This window comes from Balaenoptera borealis (genome assembly GCF_965194805.1).
Source record: "Balaenoptera borealis genome assembly, chromosome: 15".
Lineage (NCBI taxonomy): Eukaryota > Metazoa > Chordata > Mammalia > Artiodactyla > Balaenopteridae > Balaenoptera > Balaenoptera borealis.
Genome location: NC_138871.1, coordinates 19,284,305 through 19,301,504, shown reverse-complemented (window position 1 = coordinate 19,301,504; position 17,200 = coordinate 19,284,305). Strand labels below are relative to the sequence as shown.

Genomic DNA, 17,200 nt, shown 5'->3' with positions numbered 1-17,200 from the left:
GCTGGGGTCTCTACCCTCAGGAAGCTCAAAGAGAAGTCAGAGGTAGGGCATTACTCGAAATTAGTGAGTTAGAGCAAGGGAGTTAACATTCAAATGCTAAACTGCACAATTGAAACTCAAGTGATACAGTTGATAGACACGTGCACACCCTTTAATGCACAAATTGACCCTTTTGGGACAAATGACAGGTTTATTGCTAGAATCTGGAGATTGAATGTAGAGTATGGAGGTCTGTCAGGTAGTTTTATAGATTCTTTTACAGAGAAACACCTAATGGATGCTTTAAAAGATGCTGGTTAGGGCTTGTGAGATTTAAGTAAAACATGATTATCAATTTTGTATGAGGAAGACAAATGAATCTAAGACAGCATTAGAACATCAGACAGGGATGCTTCAGGAAACTTCTGCAAATCCAAACCTATCTCAAAGGTATTGGAATAGATAGCTGCCTTACAATTAGTACGATATTGCTTTTGTGAGTTTATAACAAGCTCTTTTGTATATTAGCTATCTTTTTAAATTCAATTTTAAAAGTACTGTAAAGGGACTTCCCTGGTGGCGCAGTGGTTAAGAATCCGCCTGCCAACGCAGGGCACATGGGTTCGAGCCCTGGTCCAGGAAGATCCCACATGCCACAGAGCAACTAAGCCGGTGCGCTGCAACTACTGAGCCTGCGCTCTGGAGTCCGCGAGCCACAACTACTGAAGCTTGCCTGCCTAGGGCCCGTGCTCTGCAACAAGAGAAGGCACAGCAATGAGAAGCCCGTGCACCGCAATGAAGAGTAGCCCCTGCTTGCCACAGCTAGAGGAAGCCCGCGCACAGCAACGAAGACCCAACACAGCCAAAATGAAAATAAATAAATAAATATATTAAAAAATAAAAATAAAAATAAATAAATAAATAAATAAAAGTACTGTAAAATATTTTTCAAATATTAGTATTTTAATACTTTATTTTATTTGCACCAGTCTGGCTTTTAAAATATGGATTGTAATTTTTGTATACACACTCATACACATATTTATCTACATAAGTATATAGATACATCATACACACACACTCACATGCCATTTGTGTAAAGTCACACACATGCATGCATGGGATTTCATAGACATGGCTGTTTATTAGTAAGATGTAGCATCTGGGAAGCTGCTGGTTCAAGGACACCTTTATGCAATCAGACAAAGGCACCCCTTTACCCTGGGCAGATGAAGGATTGTCTAGGATGCTCAGCCTGGTGGACAGAGCCTAGAGTTTTAGTGACCTTTGCCCCACTGGGCTGGGACCACTGGGCAGTGTCTAACCCGAATGGTCCTGCATGGTGATCCCATTGTGCACAATGGTTAAGTATGGTGTTAGCTGACCTGGGTTTGAATCCTATTCTTATCGCTCATTAGTTGTGTAATATTCAGAATTTAATTAACTTCCCTGGATCTTGGTATCATCATTAATAAAATAAGGGTAATAATAGTATTAATCTTGTAGAATAATTAAGTAGATTAAATTTTTGACATTCATAAGCCTTTTAGTACAGTACCCAGTATACATGCCTGTGTTCAAGGAATCATGTCAATCTTCTATTTATAGAGAGTCACATAGTCTCTGAGCCTATCCCTTCTCTTTGATGGCAACTAAGTAATAAGCTAGAGGAGCAGCTAGAAGAAAACTCATACAGAAATAATGATAATATAATGTTAACAATAATCCCACACATGCTTACTTTCATTTTACATTTATTATTTCATTTTCTGTCCACCATAACATTTTGAGGTAATTGTTTACTATTCTTATATTATAGAACGTTAAGGATGTGATCCAGTAGCAATGAGGCCTTAACCCAAGTCAGTTACAGAGCCAGGTTGAGCCCAGTTTTTCTGAGCTTATATCCATTGGTATTTCTATTAGATACCAGCTACCTACCTCTCCTTTGAACAATTCACTCACATTGGGAGGAACTTTACAATATAGAAAGAAGGTTTTTTTGTGCTATTTACTTGTCCTTTGCAACAGCTGTTAGTACCCCAAATCATGCTCTTCTGGAGAATATGTGCATCCCAGAATGAGAGGGATACCAGTGCTGACACACTGATCCACGTGCTACTTTCAGTGAAGCAGGTTGTAAATGGTTCTTTGAGGATGCAGTGAGGTGATGTCAAACATTTCATTCAGTGCCTGCTACATAAATAGTGTCTAACAAATACAGTTGATTCTCTTTATTCACGGCATTTATGTTCTATAAAGTCACCATGAATGCTTAATTAGCAACTATGGAATCATTGCTCCTAGGGAAAATACAGGGTTAGCTTCCTGAGAGCTGCTAGTCTTAATATTTCCTTCAACCCATCAATATGTAATCTTGTTTAATGAGTGTTTCTGTTTAGATACCTTATTAGATAGTTTTGGTTCATGAACATTGAGCTCACAGCTGGGAGCACTAAAACTCATGCCTGAACGAAGTTCATCTAATACATGTATTTTCTCCATTAGGCACATCGCAGCCTTTTTGTGCTTAGAGACACAAGACAGCACTAGGATTGGGGGCCAAGTTAAACAGCAAAACCACCAATAAAAAGTACAAATATGTGGAAAATGTGGTACTAAATAGACTGTAGAAGGGATGCTTGTTTATGGTATGAGTATTGAAACAAGAAAACGGAGAAACCCTTGTTCAGCCTCATCTGGAAACATGGTTGTCGCGTGACTCAAAATTTTGGTAGCTCTGTGTATGTGTGTGAATGTCTGAAAGCACCACAAATATTGATTTGGGGATTTCAAATAGATTTTAGAGAGTAGGCAAATTTGCAAATAAAAAACCCGTGAGTAGTGAGAATCAACTGTAGTTTTTCCTTTTCTACATTCCCTTACCTAGCAACTATTGAAAATCAACCTTTGCTTCTTAATCCCAAATTTGATCCCATCACAGCTTCTCTGTACATACTCATAGGCTCTCCAGGGAGCCATGTTCGACTCAGGATTTCCATAGAGGAGGACTGGGAATAGGTATGCCATCCTTGATGTGCCCTGCATAAGGGATTTTTGTTTGGCATCTAACCATGAATGGCTTCATTAACACTCACAGGACATCTCCCCACCCAACTTGGGATGCTCAGATATTCTTAAAATTATTTTCCTTCCCAGCAACAGAGGCCTGTTTTCTTTTTTCTGAACAGATTTCAGTGTTGAAAGAGGTGCATTCTTTCATCTGGTAAAAGTTTCCCAAGACCAAATATAAAAATCGTCAGGAATAGATTCTTTTGAACAAACATATGTCATCAGAGCGACAAAGAAGTTCCGTTACTGTCAATGTGCACGTACTTTTGGAGCTCTTATTTTTTTTTTTTGTATGTGGGAACAGGGACAGGGAATGTGGGGACCTTACCAGTCTGTGCTTTTGCATTCTTGGGGCTGGAGAAAAAGTACTTTCCAGAATGGTGGGGCAGCCTATCAGCCTTGTCAGGGTCTGGCTTTGCCATTAACTGGAGGCAGAGTCAACCTCTTGTCTGTGCTTCTTTGTCACCATTAGTCACACTTTTTCTGTAACCCACACAGGCCATCATGGCACAACTACCGCAAGAGGAGAAGGCAAAAATAGCTGAGCAGGTGGAGATATTCCACCAAGAGAAAAGCAAGCTGGATGCTGAAGTGGCCAAATGGGACGACAGCGGCAATGATATCATTGTGCTGGCCAAGCAGATGTGTATGATCATGATGGAAATGACAGACTTCACAAGGTGAGGCCTGGAGACAGGAAGAGGAAGATTTTCTCATTAAAAATAACAGAAGCATAACAGTGTGTATTAGCATGTGAAAAGCCTGCTGAAAAATTAAAAGACTACATCAAAACAAGGTAGTGGTATTATAAAATTTACACGTGTAAGTCAAAATTATCTGGATCTGGTTCTTAGCAGATAGGTCTTTTTGGTCAAAAAGAACAGATTCATTTCTGTAATTATTATTGTTTTAATTATCCATCCTAAGTCAGTCATAAAATCAAACCCCTGGGGCTTGGGTGACTCATTTTTGGTCTATGCTGTTTTGCAGTGTGTTTAAGTATTATTCTGAAGATAAGGTGTATGATTTGCTAATACCACTTTGGAAAAAATATATATCTATATATCTCTCTCTCTATATATATGTGTGTACGCATGTAGACATGTAATATGGTTTAATGCTAGCTCATGATTTAGCATTAATCTCAGCTCATATTTTACCCTTACATACAAAGAATCAGGTTCAACTATCTGATTCTGTAATTTTGACAGGGAAATTAAACATTGTATAAGTTTTAGATCCTTTTGCTCTGAGCAGTGCTTTTAATAAATCAAGGTACCAGTCAGAACTTTGACAGGAGCCTTTTCCTCATCAGGGGCCATTGCTGTTTCTGCCATTGCATTTTTAGTTTCCTCTTTAAAGGGAGATGACATTTCTGCCCTTCCTACCACCCAAAGGGCGACGAAGGGAGAGCAAAGCACAATGAAAGATCCCTGGATTTTTAGTCCAAATACCAGGTGATTTTGGACCTGTCTCATACTGTCTTTATTCATTTGTAAAGTGGGAAAATAATACTCTTCTTATCAACTTTCACAGGAGAGTTTTAAAATCCAAAGAGGTAATGAAGTTGTAAATTATGCTGCTATATGAATGAAAGCTATCATTTTTCTGTAGATTTCTTTTTCTGAGAAACACAGACACACACAGACACATGAGCAAAGATGTTTTAATGATTCAACACAGTATTTGTTATTAAAGTTATATAAGATGTGTGGCAATGTGAAGACACTACCTTATGGATGAAAATTTTTTAAGTGATTGTTGAGTGCTTTTAATAAGAAAAGCCTACAATTAATTATAGGTTATAATAAAATATGGCACATCTCTGCCTTTTTCCCTTTATCTTTTGCCTCTGGCCAATATGTACTAATGACATCGCTTGGTCCTTTCTCCAAATATTTAAAAATTGTTTTTGACTTTAGTGGAATGACTTTAAAGTTATGAGGGTGACCTTCGAGATTTTAAATGTCATTGTATTCATTAGGAGTTCAAATTTGTACATTTGGCTGGTCTTTGTCGGTTTCACAGATTTATTTCACACAAAAAATAATAGTAAGATAACTCAGTCTGAGCCATTATTTAAGTTTGAATTTCCTACAAATCAGGCTATCATGGCAGCCCACAGTCATTGCTTTTCAAGGCCTGTGATGACTTAATTTGCTTGCTTTCAACACTGTATTCATACTTTATCTGATGGATATTATACAATCCATTAATAACATCACTTGAACAAATAATCTCATTAATTTAAAGTGAATGATGAATCAAGTCATGTTGCTAGTTTAGATCAGGAAGACATTTTATAATGCTCTAGATTATATATAACTGTGTCAAGGAAGAGAGATATACTTGAGGGGGTCTTGTTAGATAATGTTAAATAAGACAGACTTTCTATCAGTCAAAGTATAGTTTTAAAAGTGAAAAGAGGGCCACTTCAGTTCCTGAGGGATTTTGTATAATCATTTTATGCTGATTTGAATAATGAAATGTCTAGAGTGCTACTGGTTATCATTTTTTCCCACTGCCTGATGAGTAATTTTGTGCCCCTTCATGAGGGCAAAGGGAGGATACAGTTAATAACCAGAGACACAGGAGAGAGTGTGAATTGGAAATGGAGCACAGGAAGCTGAGGTTTTGCTGCTGCCCCCATCTGCTGTGCAAAGAGGTAGCTAATTTGAGTCTTTCTTTGTGCCTCTCACATAAGTTCACTGCACTTGACCCTATACATTATTATTATTACCCTTGCATTTTCCACTTTAAGGAGGAATAATTTCAGCTCTATACCTCTAATGACTCTTACATATTATGTTCCCTTATTTAAAGGAAAGGATATAGCTGAGTAGGAATTGAAACTTGACTACCCTCTTACATTTAAAGAGTGTTTGGGTGCAAGAAAAAAACCCTTGCATTTATGATTTTGTTGTTTTATTCTTATCAGTAGCTAATTCATTAACTTGATTCAGTAATCTCAATGACATCTACTCCATTATTATTAAAATTGGAGAGGTTCTGCCTCATTATTTGTGTGATAACTTCTTCATGGCAGATAAAACTGATTATGCCTCATGTCTGTTTCCTGCTCAGTTCTTGACTTCCAAGAACTGAACAGGAAACAGTTCATCATCTCATGGTGATGGCAGAAATGCTGTCCTGCATAGGGTGAATCCATACCTCTCATGTCACTTTCAGAAAGAAATAGCATGGGCCAGTCTTGTATCCCAATAACAAAAGGTGTGCAGATGGCAGCAGTTCAGGAAAGAAACCCAAGTTTAATTGTACAGCAAGGGAAAAAGCTGTCTCTTGAGATCAACTGTAAGTTCTGATCTTGAAAGGAACTGGGTTCAGGTTAAAACAAAAAGCTTTCAGGGTACAATCTACTGTACTACAGTAAAGAATCATGTAATCACCCCGCTATTCCCAAATTTCATTCCTGCCTTGGTATGGACACTCAGGGCTTCAGGCCAAGTGACAGCTTGACTGATCTTTCAGTTCCAATTCTTGACTCTTGTCAGTTCATGCCATGCCATATCTGGCCATTAAAGGGCATCCATCTAGCTCCCTTTGCACCAAAACTTTCTTTCCTCTTTGCATAGAATAATATAAAAATCTTGAGTTTGCTATCCAAGGCCTACCTTTATTGACCCTTAGATTCCTTCTCAATTTTGTGCATATTTGTATTTCAACTTCAAGATCATCATATAAATGTTACTTCCTTGAATAATTCAACTTATGGTCCTACAGTCTCACCTGATTTATCTTTAATCCCCAGATTAATACAACTTTTCCACTGTGCTGTCCTTAGACTGCTTCAGCTAATTGGTGAAAGTGGTATTTCCCAACTATGTTTTATGGACTGTGGTTCTGAAAAGGGGCTTCTATGATTCAGTACATTTACAAATATACTCCTTACTTACTATATCTCATTACAGGAGAGTCACATCATATATTGATCTGTTAGAGGTACTGAGAAAACTATAGTAAATAAATGTTTTTAATTTGGATTAACTCAGAGTTTAAGAATTCTAGCTACTGAGTACATTGACTCAGAATGCACTCACACATTGATTTTTCTCATTAATACCTATTACCTTTTCATGAAATAAATATGAATTATTTGTTAAATTGTGGATAGCAGTAATGTAGTAATAGATTTCCATGATTCTCTTTTTTTTTTGAAGTGACCATTTCCCGGGAAAGTTTCCAAATATTGACCCTTGTATAAGAATCACCTATTAGCAAAAGAGAGAAGGTTACATGAACCTATATAGTAGAGTCAATTCTATGGCTTGATATTTTTCCAAGAAAACTAAAAACATGTTCCAAATGGAACAATAAGATGGCTTTTGTCTTTAAGGTCACAAGATTCCTCAAAGCACCTTTCAAAATGCCCAAAGTAAAGAATCTGATTAAGCTAGGGAAAGACAAAGGGTATAAACCATTCACTTTGAGACTGGGAACTACAGCCAGTGGAACTAGTCCCTTTGTCCATACTGCCTTTCACTAATAGGAAGACTCAGACTTCTGATCTTTTCTGGGCAACATCCCTGGCAACACCATTCTCCTTTCTGTCTCTATGAATTTGACTACTCTAGTATCTCATGTAAGTGAAAACATACAGCATTTGTCTTTTTGTGACTGGCATATTTCACTTAGCGTAATGTTCTCAAGGTCCATCCATATTGTACATGTCAGACTTTCATTCCTTCTTAAGGCTAAATAATATTTCATTGAATGTATATATCATATTTTGTTTATCCATTCATCTATTCTTGGGCACTTGGATTGTGAATAATATTGCTATGAACATGGGTGTACAAATATCTCTTTGAGACCCTGCTTTCAATTCTTTGAATATATACCCAGGAGTGGAATTGCTGGATCACATGGTAGTTCTATGTTTAATTTTTTGAGGAACCACTGTACTGCTTTACATAGCAGCTGCACCATTTTACATTCCCATCAACAGTGCACAAAGGTTCCAACTTCTTCCCATCCTCGCCAAGACTTCTTATTTTCTGTTTTTGTTTGTTTTTATAGTAACCATCTTAATGAGTGTGAGATGGCATCTCATTGTGATTTTGATTTACATTTTCCTAATAACTAGTGGTGTTGAACATCTTTTCATGTGCTGATTAGCCATTGTATTCTTCTTTGGAGAAATGTATATTCAGGTCTTTTGCCCATTTTTTAATCAGGCTGATTAATTTTTAGTGTTGAGTTCTAGGAGTTTTTCTATATTCTGGATATCAACCCCTTGTCAGATATAGGATTTGCAAATATTTTCTCTGATTCTCTGGGTTGCCTTTTTATTCTGTTGATTGTGTCCTTCAATGCACAGAAGTTTTTAAAATTTTGATATAGTCAAATTTGTCTATTTTTGTTGTTGTTTTTGCCTGTTTTATTGGTGTCACATGTGAGAAATCATTGCCAAATCCAATGTCATGAAGTTTTTCCCTTAACTTTTCTTGTAAGATATGTATAGATTAGCTCTCATGATCCACTTCCAGTTGATTTTTGTATATGGTATAAGATATAGGTCCTGCTTCATTCTTTTGCATGTAGATATCAATTTTCCCAACATCATTTGTTGAAAACACTGTCCTTTTCCTGTTGAATGGTCTTGACAACCTTGTCAAAAATCTGCTGGGCTTTCTATTCTGTTCCATTATTTTATACATCTGTCTTTATGCCAGTACTGCACTGTTTTGATTACTGTAGCTTTGTAGTAAGGTCCCCAACTTTGTTCTTTTTTAAGATTGTTTTGGCTAGTTGGGGTGCCTTGACAATCCATATGAATTTTAAGATAGATTTTTCTATTTTGGCAAAATTGCTGCTGAGTTTTTGATAGGGATTACATTGATCACTTTGTGTAGTATTGATATCTTAATAATATTAAGTCTTCTAATCCATGTACATGATATGTCTTTCCATTTATTTGTGTCTTTATTCATTCATCCATTGATGGACACTTAGGTTGCTTCCATATATTGAGTACTGTAAATAATGCTACAATGAACATAGGGGTGCATATATTTTTTTAAATTAGTGTTTTCATTTTCTTCAGATAAGTACCCAATAGTGGAATTGCTGAATCATATGGCAATTCTATTTTTAATTTTTTGAGGAAACTCCATACTGTTTTCCATAGTGGCTGCACCAATTTACATTTCCACCAATAGTGCACAAGTGTTCCCTTTTCTCCACATCCTTGCCAACATCTGTTATTTGTTGTCTTTTTGATATAAGCCATTCTGACAGGTGTGAGGTGATATCTTATTGTGGTTTTGGTTTGCATTTCCCTGATGATTAGTAATGTCGAGTACCTTTACATGTACCTGTTGGCCATCTGTATGTCTTCTTTGGAAATATGTCTATTCAGGCCCTCTGCCTGTCTTTAAATTGGATTATTTGCTTTTTTGCTATTGATTGAGTTCTTTATATATTTTGGATATTAACCCCATATTAGATCTATGATTTGCAAATATTTTCTCCCATTCAGTAGATTGCCTTTTCATTTTGTTGATGGTTTTCTTTGCTGTGCAGAATCTTAAATAAATAATTTGTATTAGGTGCTTCTGACGATATCAGTATTATGTTACTTAATGAAACTGTTTTTGAAGTCTTTCTTCTTTTCCTATATTCTGGAAGAATTTAAATTGCATTGGGATTATCTTCTTTTTAAAGCAGTGATCTCTAACCTTTTTGGCACCAGGGACCAGTTTCTTGGAAGACAATTTTTCCACAGATGATGGGGTGGGGAGAGTGGGGAGCTTGCTTGCCTGCCTGCCCTCCACTCACCTCCTGCTGTGTGGCCCAGGGGTTGGGGACCCCTGTTTTAAAGGTTTAGTAAATTCCTCTGAGAAACCATCTGGATTTACTGATTTTTTGACCAGCTTTCTCTCTGACAGCCTTACTTATTTCTTTCATGGAAATCAGACTCTTTAGATTTTTCAAAATCTACTTTCTAGCCAGTGTTGGTAAATTATATTTTCCTAGAAAGTTATTTCATCCAGGTTCTCAAATTTCTTTACATGCATTTGAGGAAACTAGTATTATAATACTACAAATTTTCTGTTTTTTAAGATAATTTAAATCTTACCTTTTTTTACTTTAGAATATTTTTCTCCTATTTTTTTCTTGATAGCAAACTAAGTGTATTTTCTATATCAGTTTTGCCCTCCATTTTTTTTGGAATCGATTTATTTATTTTCTGTGTCCTATTATTTTCTAACTCATAAATCTCTTCTCCTTATTTCTTTAATTTAATTTTTTTATTGAAGTATAGTTGATTTACAATGTTGTGCCAATGTCTGCTGTTCAGCAAAGTGTCTCTGTAATAGAGACATTCTTTTTTTAATATTCTTTTCCATTATGGTTTATCACAAGATATTGAATATAATTCCCTGTGCTATACAGTAGGACCTTGTTGTTTATCCATCCTATATGTAATCATTTACATATACTAATCCCACACTCGCAGTCCTCCCCTCCGCCACCCCCCTCCCCCTTGGCAACCACAAGGCTGTTCTCTATGTCTGTGAGTCTGTTTCTGTTTTGTAGATAGGTTCATCTGTGCCATATTTTAGATTCCACATGTTAGTGATTTTTATTAGTTTCTTCCTACTTTCTAAATTCTTGAGTCAGATGATTATTGTTTTTGTTATTTCTTGCATATTAATATCTGTAGTTATGGCTATTTGTGTTTCTCTGAGATTACTACTTTAGCTATCTCATCAGAATATAGCAAAAAGAGTACGAAATTGTGATTAGGGACACAGAAGTTGCAGTCCTTTTTCTCTCTCCTTATCACTCTCTGCATTATCATCTTGGGCAGGTCACTTAGCCTCCTCTTTGGGTTTCAGCTTTCTCAGTTAAAAAATGAGGAAATATTTGATGATCCCCAAATTTCTACATTGCTCTCTAGTTTCATGTAATACATCCCTGTCATCAACTTGTGACTCCAAGCATTTGAATTGAGTCTGCAATGTGAACTCTAAAGTCTCAAATTTTTAAATACAATATAATAGTGAGTCTGTGTACTATAGTCTCTGGTGTAATCATAAAAGACATGCTTCTAATCATGCTTTAGCTGCAATATGGGAGTCTGAGCCTCAAACAAATTCAAGTCTCTATAAACGTTCTTTATTAACTTAGCACGTTTTGTCAGAGTCAATCAACTGTTGAAAGTTATCATGAAAGGTTCATGAGAAAGCATTTCCTCAAATCCTTTGAAATTCTTGGGGCAAACAAACACCAAGATTGGTAGTAAAGAAAAATGAAGCATAGTGCAGTCCTTTGTGAATGGGTTAAGATGAAGGCAAAAAGTAACAACAAATATTTTGTCAGAGTAAGTTTGCAAAAAAGATTTTCTAAGGTTTGGAAGTTACAGAGAAATAAATAATAATGAGAGTAATATTAAATATTAACAGATTCTGCATCTAACCTTTCCTTTAAAAATATAAACCAAAAACAAAATAAAAGTTTATTTAGAGATAATTTTAAAAAAATAATGTGAGAGAATGGGAGCCTAATTGTCACAGATTCTTTAATTCATCCATATTATATCAAATTCACATGTGAAATCTCTGTCCATATTTAAAAAATCTATACAACAACTGAAAAAAAGTCAGTGTCTTTTGTGGAAGAGTTAATGTTACCACAGCAAGATGAAATAGCTTGTTTTGAATTTCCCTATGTATGTGTTTAAGCACTGACATGAACATAATATGTTTTACTTTTACCTACTAACACTGAAAATGCCAGAGGCAAAATTAGTAGAGAAACAAAATGCCCTTCATTTACATTTATTTTCTAAAGTCATTTTAAGTCTTCCATTTCATAAAACGTTATTATATAACAATGGCAATCATTGCCCAGTCTCTATGCATTCTAAATAAATCACTTCTGAGTGTTTTTTCTCTATATTTCACTACATGTCTTCACTATAGGTTTATAATTTTGTAGGCCTAAAAAATGCATTGATTTTTAGATGCATATAAGGAGACCAGTAACAATGCTAAAAATATAAGAATGAATGTATTTAGTCTATTATTTTATTTACCTCTCAAGAAAAGTGAAGAAAAATCTTATCATATGCAACATTTTGTTTAAAGATTTATGATGCAGCATCATTTCCTTTTCCTTTCTAATAAATATTTAAAAGACAAGTAATATTAAACAGTTCACCTAATTGAAAGCCTTACGTGAAAATATTGGGAAAATGGTTCGGCATAAAGACATCTACTGTCATACAGGGTTCTGTGCGTCTTCCTTCGTAAGTCAGTCCTAGAAACATATAAACCAGCAAGAGTAAGAGCTCAGCAGATTTCTGAAATTCTGGCCAAACAGTTCCCAGTTATGGACAAGAGACAGTGGCTTCTTAAAGAGCCAAAGTGGACTTAAAAATATAATTAACATAATAATAGTGCTGAGCATGGTATGAAAGACAATGCATGTGCTTTTATTTTGGCTAGTCTCTGATTTAAATTTAAAATTTATCACATGATTTGCATAAGCTTAGATGAGTTATTCACTTTAGTCTATTTTTTTCTTCTCTAAAATGGGAATGATGATGCCTACTTGTTAGGGTTGTTATGAAGACAAATGTATATACAACAGCATAGACACACGGTAAGCATTTACATATTAAATTCCCATTGCTCTTGTGGTGATCATCTTTTTTAAGGGACCACTGTTTAAAATATATAGAAATGCATGTAAAGAGTAAAATGTGAGCATGCACATCCAAATAGGGAAAAATATTCCCCAAAAATGAATGCAAGTAAAGTGAATTATTTACATGGAAGTTGAAGTGAATCAAGAAAACATTCAAATTACCTCTAACGTGGTCAGAGCCAAATCAAATACAAAAGCAGAGTCCTGGACAAACAATATGGTAGGTGTGTCTATTTCCTGTCATAAAGTGGATTTCTAATTATGTTGTGTCTGTTTTTTCAGAGGCAAAGGCCCGTTGAAAAATACATCTGATGTGATTAATGCCGCCAAGAAAATTGCCGAAGCAGGCTCTCGAATGGACAAATTAGCCCGAGCTGTGGCTGATCAGGTAATATAAGAGAGAAGAGCAAGCACATGCTGAGTGGGGTCATTAACTAGCTCTTGCATTCTGTAATGGGTTTTATGCACTCTATAAAATGCCCCTGAAGAATGAATTGTAGAGGATTGCTACCATTTTACAAACTGGCCTCTAACTCTGTGGAGACTGAGTTGATGCCAAAGGTGGGTTCAGTTCAGGAGGGACTAGTAAATCCAATGATCAAAATTCCTTGAGAAAGAAGAGTACCACTTTTTAAGAGTCATAATCCCCAAGGAATCATGGATCCTGGCTGTCCTCATTCAGAAAGTCAAATACACTGCACAATGGGGAAGCAAAAGAAAGAACTTTATTTCTTGTTATAGTTGATCTCACTGTAATGATGCTCTCATAATAATTTATGCCCTAGCATAAATGGGATGAATCTACATAGTCAAGAACATCCAGATTTCAGCTTTATTTTCATCCAGACTCAAAGGGCATCAGAGATTAACAAAATTCTCAATAGTATCTTTTATGCTTTTAGACTGAACTAAGGTACACGTTAAAATAGTTCTCAATCTGAATGTTGAATGTTTGAGCTTATTTCCACACTTTTCATCTTATCTTGCTGAATTGGAACTCTAAAATCCTGTTCTAAATATATCTTGTTGCAATAATGGGCCATTTCTTTTAAGGGTACTTTAGGCAATACACTTTTCCAGAGAGCTGATGCTCATCTCTTTAAGCAACCAGTGGCTTACAGTTCGAACTGTTTTAAAAGGAAACTATTTTAAAATATAAATTAAGATTCTGAAATAGAAAATATTATATAAACTGTTATTTACATGGAGAAAACATTATGAGCATGAATTTGCCTACTAGACTACAAAACAATCATGCTCTCTGGAGACAATGGAAGACTTAGGATTGTTTCCTCCCCCTTAGATGGTCCTAGTCTCCTATGATTTTTGAGTTGCTTACTATAATTGTTCTCCCTCATTCCTTAATAGGACTGTTTCTCTAAATCCTTGTTGTCTTCAGCACCCCCGATTTTAGAAACCTTCAAGTCAATACTAGATTTACTCATCTTCCAAAGTCTGTAAAGAAAAATACATGATTAAACTATTAGGATTACATTTAAAATAAGCCGACAGATTGTCTCACTTTAACTTTTTTTATACATATGATGGCTAATCTGAGGGAATGTTTTTTGCTTTCTTTTGAATTTTTGAGAAATACTCAATAGTAAAGTTAATTCATTTAAATATTATCATAATTTGAGAATTTCCTGAAATTTGTAGGGATTGAAATTTGTAGCATTATTAAATTGCTAATTTCAGGACAATGTCAAATGCCAAGCTTCCTACAGTTTGCAGCATAGGTTGAGTTCCATATGTAACCCAGAAAGTTCATGTAAAAGAGAGGAGAGGGACTTCCCTAGTGGTGCAGTGATTAAGAATCTGCCTTCCACTACAGGGGACACGGGTTTGATCCCTGATCAGGGAACTAGATCCCACATGCACGCCACAACTAAGAGTTTGCATGCCACAACTAAGGAGCCTGCTGGCCTCAACTAAGGAGCACGTGTGTGGCAACTAAGACCTGGCACAACCAAAATAAAAATAAATAAATAATAATATTAATTTTAAAATAATTTAAAAAATAAAAGAGAGGAGAGACAACGAACTTACTTGAAAATATTCATGCATACATGCAAACATACAGAAATGCACCAGCCAGGAAAGAATGTTGCATTTTTTTCTGCAAATGTTGAAGGAATATTTTGCAAAATGTTGGAATGAGTGGAGTGACCAGAGATTGGCGGGTGGTTCTGAAACCAGGTTGTGTTTGGACGGACTCCTTCTTAGGAGTGAAAGTGGATGGAGTTTGGATGGCCTTTCCATTATACTCTGAATCTCAGTGGCTGAAACTATTTCTCAATATGTTTAGGCTCCTTGAGCTCAATATTTTTTTATTGTGATTCTTATTTTTGATTTTGTAATTTTGGATCCTTATTTCCAACAATTATGCAACATGAAGCATAGCCCCAAACAGTTTTGGTATCTGGAAAACACACCACACATGTACACACACAAATATCCCAGGATTCTAGATGTATTTTGAGATTGTGACAAAATATTAAAATGCTATTTAATAATGACGTAACAATAACAAAAAAGATAGATGAAGTTAAACATAACACTCTCTTTGTGGTATTCTTATCATCAGTTGTGAAGCAACTTGCAATTTTTGCTAATGCTTTATCTGAATGGGGCATTTCTTTCTCAAATTCTGCACCCATTTCTACTATTTCCATGGTATAAGAGTTATTTTTCTTGGTCCACATGCCTTTATGTGTGTTTTAAATACTTCAGTTTAAATAATAGAATAGAATGAGCATTTCCAAAATGTCGATTGCTTACCTTTATCTTGCCAGAAAATATTTTTATGAAGATTTGAGATATTCACACAATATAAACGTTTTACGGACTGTTGCATTTTAAATTACTGTTCCATTGAGATAGAACTTCCATTTTAATTTGCTACAAGGTATTTGTATCAAAAGCCTTGTCAGCCCTCTAGGGAGAGATCATTTTAAAGTTAATTCCTTTCAGTATATGAGTCTCTGGAGTAAGATAAATATTACAGTATTAAGTACTTGTAGGAAGCTAAAAATAGTCTCTGTGGGATTCTTTCTTGATAAATGCAGTTAGTGAAAAAAAATACCACAATGGTTAAGTGTTATGTATACAAAAGACCCCTTTGTCATTTATTAAATAAATGGCTATGTCAAATGACTGGCTTCACAGTATTAATGAAAGAATTCCCTTTCTTGAGCTTGAAGGAAACTTAGCTGGAGTCTTTGTCTCATACTCTTATTCTAAATAACATACTTCGGTTTGGGCTGTAGGTACTCATTTCTTACAACGTTTCATCAAGGATCTGGTGATTATATGTCCTTTGCAAGTGCCAGATTGAGTCAGAACAATAGAATGTCCTGGAGAATTTTGGGCTGAACTTTGGATAGCAATAGAAATATATTTCAATTACTGGATAGCCATTGGCATTGAAGCTTCAGAAATGTTTTAGGGAATCATGTAAATGTCTGTGGAAGTGTTCAGCTCTGCTCAGTGTGTATTTGATGGACGTCTACCCACTTAAGTTACAAAGAAAATTAAAAATCTATGGTCACCAGAAGTTTTTTAAGAATTCAAAATCTTTGGTGCATCCTTTGAAGGGTCTTATTGTTACACTTATGAGCTTATTTCAATTGGCTTCAAATTCATTTCATTCAAATCTTTTTCTTTTACAGTTGTCTTGATCCTTCTCAGAGTCTCTTGTTTAAAGGAAGTTTATCATGTTGCTAATATTTGGATAAATATGGAATTCCAAGAAGTGTAATAGAGTTCCTTTAGTGAATGATACATGTCTTAGAAAGCCAAAAGAAACAAGTGCATTTTCCCCCAACTAACTGAATTGAAACTCTATCTTGCACTATGGCAGAGAGACTGCCACACAGGATGATTTCCTTCTAGCATCTGTTGCTTTGTTCTCTGTGTTAAAATAACTTTGCTTGTAGTGAACGTTGAATGGGCCACACAGGAAAAACCTATAGAATATTGTTTTCTTAGCAGTTTAGAAGATAATTGGTAAAATACTCATAAATGTATCCAGAAGTCCCAGTAAGACTTTCCAGGAGGTCATCAATATTTTTTGTATAGAATTTATCAAAGTAGAGCTAACCATTCTAACCTATTGGCTGTGGCCTTCCTAAAATGCACTATAAAGAAGTTAAGTTGAATGGTTGTAATTAAGGTATATGACAGTGAAACCTTTTCTTCTCACAGCTTTTATATAGCAAGTATTAGAAACTGAAGAGTACTTACTAATTGAGATGACCTTTTTTTAATGTTTTATAGTGTCCTGATTCAGCATGTAAGCAGGATTTATTAGCCTACCTTCAACGAATTGCCTTGTATTGCCATCAACTTAATATCTGCAGCAAGGTGAAAGCCGAAGTACAGAATCTGGGAGGAGAGCTCATTGTGTCAGGGGTAAGCTGGGATCTGGGCTTCACAATTCAAGTTCCCACTGTTGTATTTCCAAGGCAAGCAT

The 17,200-nt window shown here is 35.6% G+C and overlaps 1 protein-coding gene across 3 annotated transcripts in view; it reads left to right on the top strand.

Annotated features, from left to right (window-relative positions):
• CTNNA2 (catenin alpha 2) overlaps nt 1-17,200 on the top strand; it is a 1,192,234-nt gene that overhangs the window by 1,131,965 nt on the left and 43,069 nt on the right. For all 3 annotated transcript variants that reach the window (XM_082356061.1, XM_082356060.1, XM_082356062.1), the window contains exons 15-17: nt 3,550-3,731; nt 13,009-13,114; nt 17,005-17,139. In XM_082356061.1, coding sequence (XP_082212187.1) covers nt 3,550-3,731; nt 13,009-13,114; nt 17,005-17,139 — 423 coding nt within the window. The remainder of the gene's footprint in view (nt 1-3,549; nt 3,732-13,008; nt 13,115-17,004; nt 17,140-17,200) is intronic.